This window comes from Macaca thibetana, chromosome 12 (genome assembly GCF_024542745.1).
Source record: "Macaca thibetana thibetana isolate TM-01 chromosome 12, ASM2454274v1, whole genome shotgun sequence".
Lineage (NCBI taxonomy): Eukaryota > Metazoa > Chordata > Mammalia > Primates > Cercopithecidae > Macaca > Macaca thibetana.
This window is the reverse complement of record NC_065589.1, coordinates 42,448,757-42,463,754: the sequence shown is the minus strand read 5'-3', so window position 1 is coordinate 42,463,754 and position 14,998 is coordinate 42,448,757. Positions and strand designations below refer to the sequence as shown.

At 44.0% G+C, this 14,998-nt stretch overlaps 1 protein-coding gene across 16 annotated transcripts in view; it reads left to right on the top strand.

Annotated features, from left to right (window-relative positions):
* Window positions 1–6,444, top strand: part of SPATS2L (spermatogenesis associated serine rich 2 like) — a 1,108,221-nt gene extending 1,101,777 nt beyond the window's left edge. For all 16 annotated transcript variants that reach the window (XM_050750707.1, XM_050750712.1, XM_050750709.1 and 13 more), the window contains 2 exons: window positions 737–957; window positions 5,549–6,444. In XM_050750707.1, the coding sequence (XP_050606664.1) occupies window positions 737–957; window positions 5,549–5,944 (617 nt within the window). In that variant the 3' untranslated portion in view covers window positions 5,945–6,444. The remainder of the gene's footprint in view (window positions 1–736; window positions 958–5,548) is intronic.
* The last annotated feature ends 8,554 nt before the right edge of the window (window positions 6,445–14,998 follow it).

The following is a 14,998-nucleotide window of genomic DNA, read 5'->3' as shown; positions in this document are numbered from 1 at the left end:
CCTGAGCCCTGAGCTCTGATGGGTGTCTGCCTAATCAGCCTGCCTTGCCTGTAACCTTGGAAGCGGTGCATATCTGCAGTGAGGCTGCAGAAAACAGGGCTGATTAAAGGTGGGATAATGGAGCACTAATGAAATATACAAGATGCCTTAGGGGCTGGCGGGCCTGGCCCTGTGTTTGGGGGATATGCCTGACCCAGGGTAACAGAATTCCTAACATCCAACATCACCCCATTCCCAAGCTCTCAGAACATCATGGATCTGACAGGCCAGAGTGTCCACATAGCTCCCAATCTTTCTGTGTCTGCAGTACCAATTGGTCCAGGGAACTGATCAGGGAGGTGAGAATGGGTTCGGTAATGGGGGATCTACGAGGCAGAGTGCATTTGCAGACAGGGCCAGAGAGGGAACCTTGAAGTTTCATTATCTCTTTTCCCTTGGTGGTTCTTGACCTAAAGAATAATATTTAAGTTGCTCAGATATGTCTTATTTCCTACAAATGTCTCCCAACTTGGATGATTATGCTGTAATCACAGTTCAGTGATTCCCACAAGAGAAATTTGGTTGTTCTCTTAAGCACCAAGGTGCCCTTTCAAATAACATCTTTCAAAAGAAAACTTTCTTAATGTTTCTGTGGAGCTCCTGGCCAGTTTCTTCATCTTCTAGCGCTTCGTAATGGGTTACTGAGGCAGCAGTGTTGGAGGTGCAGCTCATAACACTGAGCACTTTCTTATTGCAGTTACACATCCAAAGAACAACTATTCCTCAAGAACGCCCTGCAGCTCCCTGCTGCCTCTGCTGAATGCACACGCAGCAACCTCCGGGAAACAGAGTAACTTTTCCCGAAAATCCTCCACTCACAATAAGCCCTCTGAAGGCAAAGCAGCAAACCCCAAAATGGTGAGCAGTCTCCCCAGCACCACCGACCCCTCTCACCAGGCCATGCCGGCCAACAAGCAGGTAAGCAGACACTGGTGCAGGGTGCCGGGGCGGGGAACCTGTTTCCAGAGGAATGAAACAGCAGCTACTAGATTCTGGGCCTCCTGGGGTCACACTCAGGCTCCCGCCACCTGCCCTCAGCCACTCCCCAGCTGAGGCCAGCAGCACTGCCCAGCTGGCCTCTTGGGAACTCCCCTGGTTGCCCTCGTCCGTGCCTCCCAGGTGCTTTCCCGTGTGGAGGAAGTGGCCTGTTTACACTCTTGACCGCAGAGCAGAGTCCACCCAGGTGACACGGCTCTTCTCATGACTAGGACTGCCACCATCCCTGGGGCCCCAAAACCAGCCCATATGTGGAAGGGACCCACAGAGACTTGGGAACAAGATTTGGAACCTGGCCACTGAAACCACTAACGGCATTTGTTTTTTAAGATATTTTAATCCCCACTGATATTTAGCTGATCAATAAGAGGCTAAAGTTAGTGCAGTCTTTTCTTGGGGTTTCAGTAAGGAGAATACATTTCAAAATGATATTCTTTATTCTTATCTACTGTGACGTCTAAAAACACAAGTGTCCAAAGAACAATCTTCCTTCTCTCCTTCTGCTTCTCCACTCTATCTTTTGGAGGTGATTTCCCCCTTATCCTTAGAGAATTAACAAAAAATTGGGATCTGCTGGGTGCAATGGCTCACTCCTGTAATCCCAGCACTTTGGGAGGCCGAGATGGGCAGATCACTTGAGGTCAGGAGTTTGAGACCAGCCTGGCCAACATGGTGAAACCCTGTCTCTACTAAAAACACAAAAATTAGCCAGGCATGGTGGCACACACCTGTAATCCCAGTTACTAAGGGATGAGGCAGGAGAATCACTTAAACCTGGGAGGTGGAGGTTGCAGTGAGCCAAGATCATACCACTGCACTCCAGCCTGGGCGACAGAGTGAGATTCCATCTCAAAAAAAAAAAAAAATGGATCTGATGATATAGAAGTTGGACATGCTATGCTATAAAGATACATTTTATCTCCAAGAAAAAGTCTTTTTTTTTTTTTTTTGTAAGTCTTTTAAAATGCTGGTTTTCTAACAGGTGTCTTGTCGGGTTTTGTTGTCTTGGCCTTTGAGAATTCTTATTAATGACATTGACAGGTGTTTCTCAGGCCCTGAAGTCTTCATGAGCTGTAAGAAAGCACTTTGACAAGGCGCATGTTATAATCTCATTAGTTAAAGATAATAATCAAATCTGTTTTCCCTTGTAGTCTAAATATATCTTCACAGCTTTTGTTCTTTTTTTTTTTTTTTTGGCACAATATCGGCCCACTGCAGCCTCAACCTCCTGGGCTCAAACAGTCCACTAGGCTCAGCCTGCAGGGTAGCTGGGACTACAGGTGTGTGCCACCATGCCTGACTAATTTTTTTTGTATAATTTTTGTAGAGATGGGGTTTTACCATGTTGCTCTCAAACTCCTGGGCTCAAGCAATCTGGCTGCTTCAGCCTCCCAAAATGCTAAGATTACAGGCATGAGCCACCGTGCCTGGGTCTCTGTTCATTATTAAAGACGATGCTAATAATCAAGTCTAAAATTTAGTCTATTTCCCTTTTTCATAATTTGTTTAAAAACAAAGGAGGCCAGATTAAGTACTATCCATGTAAATACTTTTTCAGTTCTCTGGTTTAGCATTTTAGCTAATGGCTCATGTAAGTTGAAATATACTCAGATATCTAAGTGAGAACACTGTAGACCCAGGCAAGAAGGGCCTGTGGATTGGGCGCTGTGTTTTCAAGTAACCTTCTTGACCCTCCTGCAGCCATGGCCCTCTCTGCAGAATAAGGAGTCAGAAAGAGCAAGGAAACAGGGCCTCTGGAAACTACACTCTTTGTTCTGAAGCATGCTGCCAGTCAGTACTCTAGATCCTGGGTTTCTCTTCCCACGTGGGCCCAAGCCTGCTCACAGGATCTGCCTGGACCACTTTCCTGTATACATCATCTTGAAGACAAACGACACAGCCAGTTTTCACACCCATCCGCCTGAAGGGTGGGAGTGGAGGCGATGCTTAGGTGTGCAGGCTGGAATGTCTGCATTTGTGTGCGCAAGGCCCCCTTACAATGTGGGATGGAGCCAGAGGCAGGAAAAGACAGTATTCAGACGTATGGTGTGTGAACCCCGAAAATGTGAGACAGGTCTCAGATAACTTAGAAAGTTTATTTTGCCAAGGTTGAGGACATGCACCCATGACACAGCCTCAGAAGGTCCTGATGACATGTGCCCAAGGTGGTGGGGCACGGCTTGGTTTTGTACATTTTAGGGAGGCAGGAGACATCAATCCATTTGTGTAAGGTGAACATCGGTTCAGTCCGGAAAGGTGGGACTACTGGAGGCAAAGGCGGACAACTGGAAGCGAGGAGGGGGCTTCCAGGTCTTAGGTAGATGAAAGACAGATGGTTGCATTCTTTTGAGTTTCTGATTAGCCTCTCCAAATGAGACAATCAGAGACGCATTTATCTCAGTGAGCAGAGGGGTGACTTTGAATAGAATGGGAGCCACGTTGGCCCTAAGCAGTTCCCAGCTTGACATTTCCCTTTAGCTTAGTGATTTGGGGGCCCCAAGATTTATTTTCCTTTAACAGATGTATGGACCTACATTTGTACTCTTGCTCTAGGCTCTGAATTAGTGGGGGTTGGTCTGCCGTAAACCTATACCATCCAGTCACAGTGCACAAATTAAGAACCTTATATATTTGTAACTCATAAAATTTCATGTTTTCATAAGAGGTTTGATTTTCAAAAAAGGTTTATGTTTATGTTACAACTTAAGAGTCTTGTCAGGAGACAGTATATAAAGTGGGAACAGCTCCACCATTTCCCAACTATAGATAGGCCTTGGGCAAGTCCCTGAAACTCCTTATCCTCATCTATAAAATGAAGCACATAATAGCAACTATCTTAGAGGGTGATTCTGATGTTAAATGAGGTAGTGCATGGTGAGGAACCGCATTCAGTGCCTGGTAAGCACTCAGTGAGTGTTGGCTATTACTGACCTCGAGGAGTTCAGAAATCTTTCCCTTGCACAGGAGCTTAATCCATTGCATCCTTACTACTCATCCATTTACGTTCCTGGCCACTGATTTGTTGAAGGAATGATTTTTAAATAGAGGCTTCAAAATTTATTTGCTTATAACTGCAGAAAGTTTAGAAAAACAACGAATTACCTCTGTGAAAATACACCTTATTTCTGCATGCCACCAAGACCTGCCAGATGCACTTCACCCCTATATTTGTCCAAGATAGTATTTCTTAACTATAAAGATATTTGTTTTGAAATAAATTAGAAAAGCTACTTTAGAGAAGAAAAGTTACAGAATTTTGCTTTTTCTTCACTTATGTAATTAGAATTCCTAGGCATGGTTTTCAACAGGAAATTTTCCTTGACCCCTTCGCAGGCCTCGCAACAGGGATGCCTCATTTACTCAGCCTGAAGCTCTCAACCCCTTGAGGGAGGGAGAGCACGCAGGTGAGCAGGTGCAGGAGCTAGAGCAAGCACTTTTGGGCGCTGCAGGATCAAAACTCCCTGCAGTCCCACAGCAGTGCCTGGGGTGGTACCTGTGACCCCTGGAGCGCAGAGGCATGCGTTACAATGCTCTTTTAGCATTTCAGTTCAAGGATGGCTGAAGTGTTTTAACAGCTCAATAAACCTTCTACTTTTTCATGAAGGCAGAGGGTCAGTGTGACACTTTCCTGTATCCTGAGCTCTTGTCCAGCATCCATGAAAAATCAGGTCATATGAACAAATTGTAAACACGGGGGATTTTATTGCCAATGAAAGTGGCTTTCAGCAGGAGGGAGAGCTGGAAAATGGGGATGGAGTGAGAACGTATTGTTCCCCTGAAGTCCAGCCGTCTCCGGCTGGACTCTTCTCCGAAGTCCTGCCATCAAGCAGTCCCACTAAAGTCAAGCTGCTTCTCTCCGACTCAGACTGCAGTCTCCGACGTGCAGCTGCTTCTCCTCTTCTCCTCTTCTCTGCTCTGTGCCAGTGGAGCCTGGGATTTTGATGGGTACAGGATGTGGGGTGGGGTGGGCCAGCGGTGGTTTTGGAAAAGGCAACATTTGAGCAGGAAAACAAGAATATAAAGTTCTCACTTTGGGCTTGAGAGTGAGGCTTGGCAAGGGACCCCGCCCTTTTTCTGTCTACAATTTCTGTGCCTCCTGTCCCTCTCAGTCTCTACAGAATGTCTCAGAAATCTCCATAGTACAGGATCATCATTACTCTTCCCCTGGCTTCTATTTTATTCTGCTATAGTTTAAGCATCTTTATGAATTTTATTTGACCCAGTTTTTGAATTGTCTGTCTTAGGCTTCTGTAACCTCTCTTTCAACATCATTTTCTTGCAGTTCCACTTACAAAACAGTCCACTGTTCTTTAAAGATTAATAATTTTATCTGCTTGACCTCATCTTCATGTTTTCTGATTCTTCTGGTGTATTAAAAAAAAAAAAAAAACAAAAAAAAAAAAAAAAAAAAAAAAAAACTTACCTGTGGCTAGAGATTTGGTTTCCCTGATGTCTACTGGTGTCATCTGTGGCTTGCTGGCATCTGATACTTATCTCTTTTCTTTTTTGGTAGAACGGATCTTCTAACCAAAGACGGAGATTTAATCCACAGTATCATAACAACAGGCTAAATGGGCCTGCCAAGTCGCAGGGCAGTGGGAATGAAGCCGATCCACTGGGAAAGGGCAACAACCGCCACGAACACAGAAGACAGCCGCACAACGGCTTCCGGCCCAAAAACAAAGGCGGTGCCAAAAATCAAGAGGCCTCCTTGGGGATGAAGACCCCCGAGGCCCCGGCCCATTCTGAAAAGCCCCGGCGAAGGCAGCACGCTGCAGACACCGCGGAGGCCAGGCCCTTCCGGGGTAGTGTCGGTAGGGTTTCACAGTGCAATCTCTGCCCCACAAGAATAGAAGTTTCCACAGATGCAGCAGTTCTCTCAGTCCCGGCTGTGACGTTGGTGGCCTGAGCTAGGAGGAAAAAGAGCAGTTTCCACTCAGTTTTGATTCCCTGCCCGAGGTGCTGACCCAATTCGCTGCCAAAAGAGAGTCAATCAGAATATACAAATCCTGTATGGTTGTGTCATCCTCTCTTAATCATTTTTACTAATTCTAATAATCAGCTCTAGCTTGCTTCATAACTTTCATGGCTTTGCTTGATCTGTTGATGCTTTCTCTCATCAAGACTTTGCAGCATTTTAGCCAGGCAGTATTTACTCATTGTTAGCAAAATCAAGATGTGACTGAAGATCAGAGGCTCAGTTAGCAACCTATGTTGTAGCAGTGATGTCAGTCCATTGATTGTCTTTAGAGAGTTAATGTTACAAAAAAAGAATTCTTAATAATCAGACAAACATGATCTGCTGAGGACACATGCGCTTTTGTAGAATTTAACATCTGGTGTTTTTCTGAAAAAATATATATACATATATTGCTTTATTTGAAACAAATTAAAATATGCTGCATTTGACACCTGGCTAGTTTCTTTTATTGATACCCACCTAGTTATTGAATGTACTGTTTAGTGCTTTCAAAAAAAAACTTTAGAGACTAGAGGTTGTGGCGCAAAGCTCTGTATAATAAATACTGTTTCTCTTGAGACAAGTACTTTTTCAGGAAAAAAAAAAAATATATATATATATATGCCCTTTCAATTAGATTACACACAAATAGATGGATATGCACCCTGATTGTCTTAGACACACCATGTGGCAGTTGGGCAGTTGGAAACGTTGGTTGCAAGTACCACAAACCGCAGCTGAGCCTAGCTTAAACAATAAGAATGTATTGGTTCAGTGAGTGAAAAGTCCAGTTGGTCCAATTTGATCAGGGTTTCAGCTCTCATCTCTTTTTTTTTTTTTCCTTTTTCTTTTTTTTTTTTGAGACAGAGTCTCGCTCTGTCACCCAGGTGGAGTGCAATGGCAAGATCTCGGCTCACTGCAACTTCCACCTCCTAGGTTCAAGCCATTCTCCTGACGCGGCCTTCCGAGTAGCTGGGATTACAGGCATGTGCCACCACGTCCAGCTAATTTTTATATTATTAGTAGAGACAGGGTTTCACCATGTTGTCCAAGCTGGTCTCGAACCCCTGACCTCAGGTGATCCACCCCCTTTGGCCTCCCAAACTGCTGAGATTATAGGCATGAGCCACCGCACCCGGCCAGCTCCCATCTCTTGATTATCTTAGCTCTCCTTTCCTCCTTGGGTTGACATTGCATTCAGAATGATGGCAGAGGGCCACCATACTCTTAAGACTCAAGTCTATTCTCCACACTGTCCAGAGGAGAGAAGTTATCCTAGTAGCTTCTACGTGGAGCAAGTGTCTTTCTCAGAAATTCCAGCAAAGGTCTTGCATACCATTGCTGGTAGGCCTGTCCCTTAAACCAATCATGAAAGAGTGGAGAGAAGTGAATGGGATGAACTAATTTGCATAGACTAATCAGAGCCCACCTCTGGAGCCGCGGTGTGGCCATCTTCCCAGAGTTCCTGAGCTAGATGGAGAAGGGGTACTTCTCAGAAAGGGAAAATGGATACCTGGTGGCCCAAACCCCAAATAGCCCCAGTTCCCCTAACTTTGACTGCAGCGCAGTCCAGTTTGGGTGCTGCCTCCATTGCACTCACATGTGTCCTACAGATTTGTTGGCTACTCACAAGTGCAAATGCTTATTCTCAGCTCAATATTAACATTTTTTCTGGCAACCCAGGTTCACTGGTTCTCCTCCACAGAGCAGCCCCGAGCAGCTGAGCCTGCAAGCCACGGAAGCATCTGTTTCTTCTTTTGCCAGGTACAGGAGGATGTTTGTTCTCTCTCTAGAGAGCTTTCTGAGGTCTCTGGGTGTACCCAGAGATTTAATAGGAATTCTAAATGTTGTCACATTCCAGGAAGGAAGGAAGAGTTGTTCGTTCAAATAAGAAAGATAAATGTTCTGCGCTGTAGGCCCTGTTTACCCCATCTGAGGCCCTGAATTTATATATTACAAGACAGAAGGATTTTACACAGTTTTTTATGTAGCAAGATTTTGCTTGCACTGAAAAATATCATTGTAAATGTGACCACTTTAAAGATGAGTCAAGTAATTCTTCGAACAGGGAAAAAAATGAATTTGCCAGGTCAGGAGTGCACCTGCCTTTGTCAGAGTCGAACCCAACCACTCTTGACCTCGACTCACTCCCTCAGGGTTAAGAAAGCCCAAACACATTCCTGAGCACAGAACAAATACTCCCATGTCACTGAAAAGAAACAAAAGAATGCTGACAAGTGCTCAGACCTGATTACATTTTTTCCAATATTTTTGCCTTTTTTTTTTTTGAGACAGGGTCTTGCTCTATCACCTAGGCTGGAGTGCGTGATCATTTCTCACTACAGCCTTGAACTCCTGGGCTCAAGCCATCCTCAGCCTCCCAAGTAGCTAGGACTACAGGTGTGCACCACAACGTCCCAGGTAATTTTTTTTAATTTTTAGTAGAAACGAGGTCTCAATGTGGTGCCCAGGCTGGTCTTGAACTCCTGAGCTCCAGTGATCTTCCTGCCTTGACCTCCCAAAGTGTTAGAATTACAGGTATAAGCCACCTCACCTGGCTGGTTTTTGCCTTTCTTATAGACCCTGGGCATGTGAGCATTTATTAATTTGCATTTTTGAAACAGTAATTTCAATATTTTAGTGCCAGTGTCAGGCCACTTAAACACTATATTACATATCTTCATCTGTCTGGTGGAACTATTGGTGTGATCCTAGAGAACTGAGTCCTATTCTGCCATTCATTTAAAGTGTTTTAAATTCTAATCTCTCTACTTAGTGCACAGGAGTCAAAAGAATAGATTCTTCTCTCTTAAACATTTGCTTAGTAGAGGTTAAAATAGTTTAATACTCATGAAGATCAAATAACTTCAAACTCACATTGTAGCACATAGATCTTGCACCAAGACTTCATCTGTGAAATCCACACTTCCCTGTTGGGTTCCCAATTACATTCCAAATTGACATTTCTTTTGAGAATCTCTGCATACTCCAGCTCTGTCTAGAAGTGCTTAATGCAGCAAGACACAAAGTTAAACGCAAATTACTGCAAAATTCACCCTCAATGGAGGACTAGAAACACAACATGTCCAATTTAAAGCTCAGTTCACAAGCAGTCCAATTCTGCTGGCTTCAAAAAGAGACTCTAATTAAACATTCTTAGGGAAGGACATCAAATGAGGTTAATGGGAAACGTTACCAGATTAAAAGCAGTTTTTTGCCAAAGTAACATTTGGAAATTCTGACTCTCTGAAAGCCTTGATTTGAACCTCAAACTTGATTTCACCGTAAGAAGTGGGGATCAAGGGCCTGCCCAGTTCTTTTCCTAGACCAGTTCGGTGCTCCCCACCCCCTCGCAGGCACAGGTCCGCAACCAGATAGGGAGATGCCTGATTTCAGGCTACCTTTGACAAAGCTTTCTCCCTCCCTCCCTCCCTCCCTCCCTCCCTCCCTCTGCAGGCTGCATCCCACGCTGCCTGCTTAAAGCGCCCTCATGTGTCTACAGATGGTAAAATGTTTATTTCTCAACAGACATTACAGAGATAGCATCCAATGACCTATGTAACGGCACCTTTTTTTGCCGTACTTGTTTTTTGAGACGGAGTCTGGCTCTGTGGCCCAGGCTGGAGTGCAGTGGCCGGATCTCAGCTCACTACAAGCTCCACCTCCCTGGTTCACGCCATTCTCCTGCCTCAGCCTCCCGAGTAGCTGGGACTACAGGCGCCCACCACCATGCCCGGCTAATTTTTTGTATTTTTAGTAGAGACGGGGTTTCACCGTGTTAGCCAGGATGGTCTCGATCTGCTGACTTCGTGATCCACCCGCCTCGGCCTCCCAAAGTGTTGGGATTACAGGCGTGAGCCACCGCCCCCCGACCCCAGTCACTTGTTCTTAAATTTCTTACGCAAACTATAAAATAGCAAAAGACCAAAAAAAAAGAAAAAAAGAAAAAAAGCAATTCACCTAATACATTGTTCCAGCATTTCCTTGAAAGTACTGACCCATCTCAATGGCTCTGCTTTTGTGAGAAAATTATGAAGAGTTGCGAAGTACTAGTGATTCTCTTGTTACTTAGCTAAGAATTTGAAGCATAATTTAAATACTATTCTTTACAATCCATTATGAGGATTTAAAAAACCTTTTTGCTTCTTTAATACATTCTAACAAAGTTTTCTGTTTATTCTTAGTTTCAAAGAACCAGGTCCCCAGTCCTGGGAGGCTGCTCCACTGGCGGAGCCCAGTGTTTAATCTCATTACAGCAGCCCCGCAGGCAAAGGCTCTCTGGTCTGAATCTAGTCTTTCTATCTGAGAAATACACAATGCTGCTCTCATCACTCAAGGTTCTTACACATTAATGATTAATTATCAGAAGCCCCTTTGTCTGAGAACTCTTTTTTCCCACAGCTCAGAGGAGCTTCTGGGGCTGCCACTAAATTCCAGTTTCATAGGAAGAATTGCCACAAACAAATTTTACAGAATAATGAGTATATTCTAAAGCAAATTTGTCTGAGAAATTATGTAGACTTCTGGCAAAAAAAAAAAAAAAAATTCAGAAGCATGTCTGTGAGACAATGGCCAAAGAACTTCTACAAAAAAATAGCAGTGTAAAAAAAAAAAAAGATATCCATTTCTTATTCTTTTTTTTTTTTTTTTTTTTTTTTGATAGGGTTTTATTCTGTAGCCCAGGCTGGAGTGCAGTGGTGCAATCACAGCTCACTGCAGCCTCCACCTCCTGGGCTCAAGCGATTCTCCAGCCTCAGCCTCCCAAGTAGCTGGGACCAGAGACACGTGCCACCACACCTGACTAATTCTCGTATTTTTAGTAGAGATGGGGTTTCGCCATGCTGCCCAGGCTGGTCTTGAACTTCTGAGCTCAGGCAATCTGCCCACCTTGGCCTCCCAAAGTTCTGGGATTACAGGTTTGAACCATCACGCCCAGCTATCCTGTTTTTAACTTCAGATACTTAGATTTGAATTCAATTTAATTGTTCCTAGTCCTCTGAAAGAACCCGCTTTCTGTAAATTACCATCATTGTGTAACAAGTCAGCCAATAACATCATTACTCCTCTGCCAACACCTGACATATAGTAGGCACTCAAGGAACACTGATTAGAAGAGAGAGAAGATATGAATAGGTAACCAACTCCAATACTTCCAGAAAATTCTGGAGTCTAAATGACTTGTGCAGAGTAACCCAGTAAAACAATCCTAGAGCAAACAGGAGAAGAGAGCAGAGCAGCTGAAGTAACCGACCCTCAAAGTCACCTGTCTGGATTCCAGCACTGTCTCCACCACCTCCTGGCTGTGTAAACCTGGGCACGTTTGTAAACATCTCCTTACCTTGGTTTGTCCATAGGTGAATGGGGCAAGTAACTGGAACTACCTCACAGAGTTGTTATGAAGATTGAATAGTTAATATTTGCAAAGCATTAGAAATAATGCCTGGCACTTTATATAGATCCCAGGCAGGAGACAGTAACCACAGAATAATTTGCTATGGAAGCTTTATCAATGTATATGGGGAAGATAGATCGACAGAAATAACTGGTAACAGATTAGCTACTAAAGGGTAAGAACTCTGAAGACAACAGGAATCGCTGATACAGGGACTAGTCACTACTAGAGGCGAGACAGAGTACCCAAGAAACGAATAAGCTTGAAAGAGCTTTCCCCCACCCTCAAGGCTGACACTGGGCCTTGTTGGAGAGGGTGCAGCTGTGGCCACTGGAGGATGGAGCAGCTTGCTGAGGTGTTGCAGGCTGGAGCTGGCAAGCTGGAAGCCACTCAGATTCACCAGGAATCCACCTGCAGGGGTGCCATTAAACCTGCTGGAACTCCAGCTGGAACACCAGCAAAACTCACCTGGAAACCACACACAGGAGTGTTGTTGAATTGTCTGTGGAGCCAGCAGGGAGGCCCACTCAAAAGGAAGCTGCACGAGGCAGTGCTCGCTGAGGGTGAAAGCCACTGAATATCCCACACTGGGACCAAGCACTGCAGCAGCAAGACCCGGGATGCACCCTGAACCTGGAAGAAAAGGGCCCTTCTGCAGTGTCCCACCAATGACAAAGCTTAACATCATGCCAGCTGGTGAGAGAGAAGTGTTTACAGGGTCCAGCTCTAGTATCACAAGGAGCACAATAAAAAGTGGATTTGGAAGCAAGAGGCAATGAATTGATAACCAACATATCCTTAGTAAGCTCTATAAGAATATTTGACCAAGCCAGGTGCAGTGGCTCATGTCTGTAATCCCAGCACTTTGGGAGGATGAGGCAGGTAGATCAGCTGAGGTCAGGAGTTCAAGATCAGCCTGGCCAGCATGGCAAAACCCCGTCTCTACTAAAACTACAAAAATTAGCTGGGCTCGGTGGTGGGCCCCAGTAATCCCAGCTATGTGGGAGGCTGAGGTAGGAGAATCACTTGAATCCAGGAGGTGGAGGTTTCAGTGAGCCAAGATTGCGCCACTGCACTCCAGCCTGGGCAACAGAGTGAGACTGTCTCAAAAAAAAAAAAGTGTTTGATCAATAGAATAAATAGCTATGTAGCATACAGAACACTTGAGTCCTATCTAGTTCATCTCTGGGAATAGGAGTAGCAAGCTCCTATAAGAGCAGACCTAGCGTTGTGCTTAGGGGCCCGGACTCTGGAGTAAGATGACATGGATGTGAATCCTAGCTTTGCCTTCTGCTAGCAGCTGGACAGCTCACTTAACCCCTCTGTGCTTCCGTTTCTCCATCTGTAAGATGGGGATGATAATAATGCCCACCTGCATCATAGGGTTAGCATATTAAATAAGTTTATAAAGAATTAGAAGAGTACATCTTACCTTTTATTAGGTAGTTGCTTGGTCAGAACAGCAAGTGAAAATGTTCCAAATTTTATGCCAAAACCAGAAATGTAATTGGGAGCTTAAAGGATGGAGTTTTTAAAAACGAGACATCCTTCCTTCTGTATCATCCTCCCCGTCAATTCCCATGGCTCTACTCATGCCTATGATTGACAGCTCCGATGTTTTCTTGCTGATCCACAGCCCCTGATTAGGAGAGGCAGTTAATCTGTTCAAGTTAAGTCACCCAGTTAGAGCAATGGTTCTCAACTGGGGATAACAGATGCACCCCCCGACCCCAGGAGACATTTGGAAAAGTCTGGAGATATTTTTTATTGTCACGACTGGGGCAGGAGTGCTAGCCAGGGATGCTGCTAAACATCCTATAATGCACAGTATAATCCTAACAATAAAGAATTATTTGGTCTAAAATGTCAATCAAGCCACTGTTGAGAAACCCTGATCTAGAGGGTACAGGGGTTTGGAGAAAGGAGACAGAAGTTGAGTAGATGAGCCAGGACATGTTTCCTTGATTCCTCCAGCTATGCTGGGTTCTTGGCTCGTTCAGCCTCGGTGACCAGCTCCAGACTGTCTGACCTATAGCTGGGTCTAAATGTACAATTTCTGATGTCCCTGGACTACTAGTGTCATCTCCATAGAAACCGAATGCCCAGGTCTTCCACACCAGGAAATGAGGGAATAGATTCTTGAAAGAGCTGCTATTGAAACAAAACTATTCAAAACCTTAAGAAATCTTGGCAGAAGGCAGTTTGCCTTTTCTCATCATTAGCAAATATTCTACCTTTTTCTTTCCATGACAGGCTCTCTGTTTGAAACAAGTCTCTCTTCTAAGCCCCAGGCCCCCCAGTTCATACCTGGAGCTCAGCAGAATTTTACTAAGGCAATGAGGGTTTTAGGGTGGAAGAAGCAAATGAAAAGCATGAGAAACAACGTTATAAAATGAAAAGCTGTTAAATAAACAAGCAGGACAGAATACTGACTGACAGTTACTATAAAATTCTATTTGTCTTAGCCACAGCCTAAATCAGAAGCCATTTAGCTAGCAAATATAAAACATGTATGGGCTGTCTGAGGCAACACATGTGAACAAAGAAAAATTAGCTTTTCTCTAACAATGTAAACCATATGTCTCTTATGAGGCTGAGAAGAATATAAGTGAAAATGGCTGCTTTGAGACTGCACCACCAACCAAACTGAAATATGAAATTCTGGAAACAGCTGGAAAGCAATTTTTTTTTCCTGTTAGCTATTTATGATGTTTCTGTTTTTGGCTGTCCTGCACGTTTGAAACCCTGCATACTAACTGCGGCCCTCAACAAAGAACCACTCATCTACTCACTGTCTCCTGACTGGGGAATCAGTAACTTGTTGATAGTTTTCAAGAGAGACTTTCAACATATGGAAAAGACAGAATTTTTCATAATTAAAAAGTTCCTGGTTAACTTTCAAAAACACACATGTAAGTCATTTGAAAATACTTTTCATTTGCTATAATAGAAGCTCTTTCCCTATGTTTTACCAAGTTCATACTTTCTATTTAGTCTCCAACCAACATCCTACCAAATATAGATCAAAGCTATTGAAAGGGCCTGCAGATGTAACATAATCCTATCTAAGGTGATCTCATACTCATATAAATGTCGGCATTCTTCCCTTTACCGAACAACTTGCCACCACAGGCCTTGTGCACATTCAAAATGCGTTTAAATCAAAGGTTTTCTATGAACAATTTCTCAAGTAAAGCCGAACATGCTTGTATGTTAATTCCTGCTGTAAAAGTCAAGGTATAGCTGGTCAGTCATTATACTGTATTTAACCATGGACTGGAAAGTGAATCAACAATTTTTTTTTAATGTTAGCACTTGCTAAGGAAGCAATGGGATTCAGTCTGTGAATGAAAAAGAACTTACATCAGCACGGGAGATGCACTGAATTAGGAGCAGGGAGGCCAGACCTCTGCTTTCCTCTCTGGAAATCATCATCAGATCCGATGATGCATGTCTCTAAATTACTTCAAACAACACGAAAAGTTACGTAACTGTTATGGTCATTACCAATAGTAATTGTGGTCATTAGCAATATTCACTGTCTCAAGGAATTTTCAAAAGCACCTCCTTTGTTACCCTGACAGTAAGGGGAACAGAGGGGAACTGCAAGG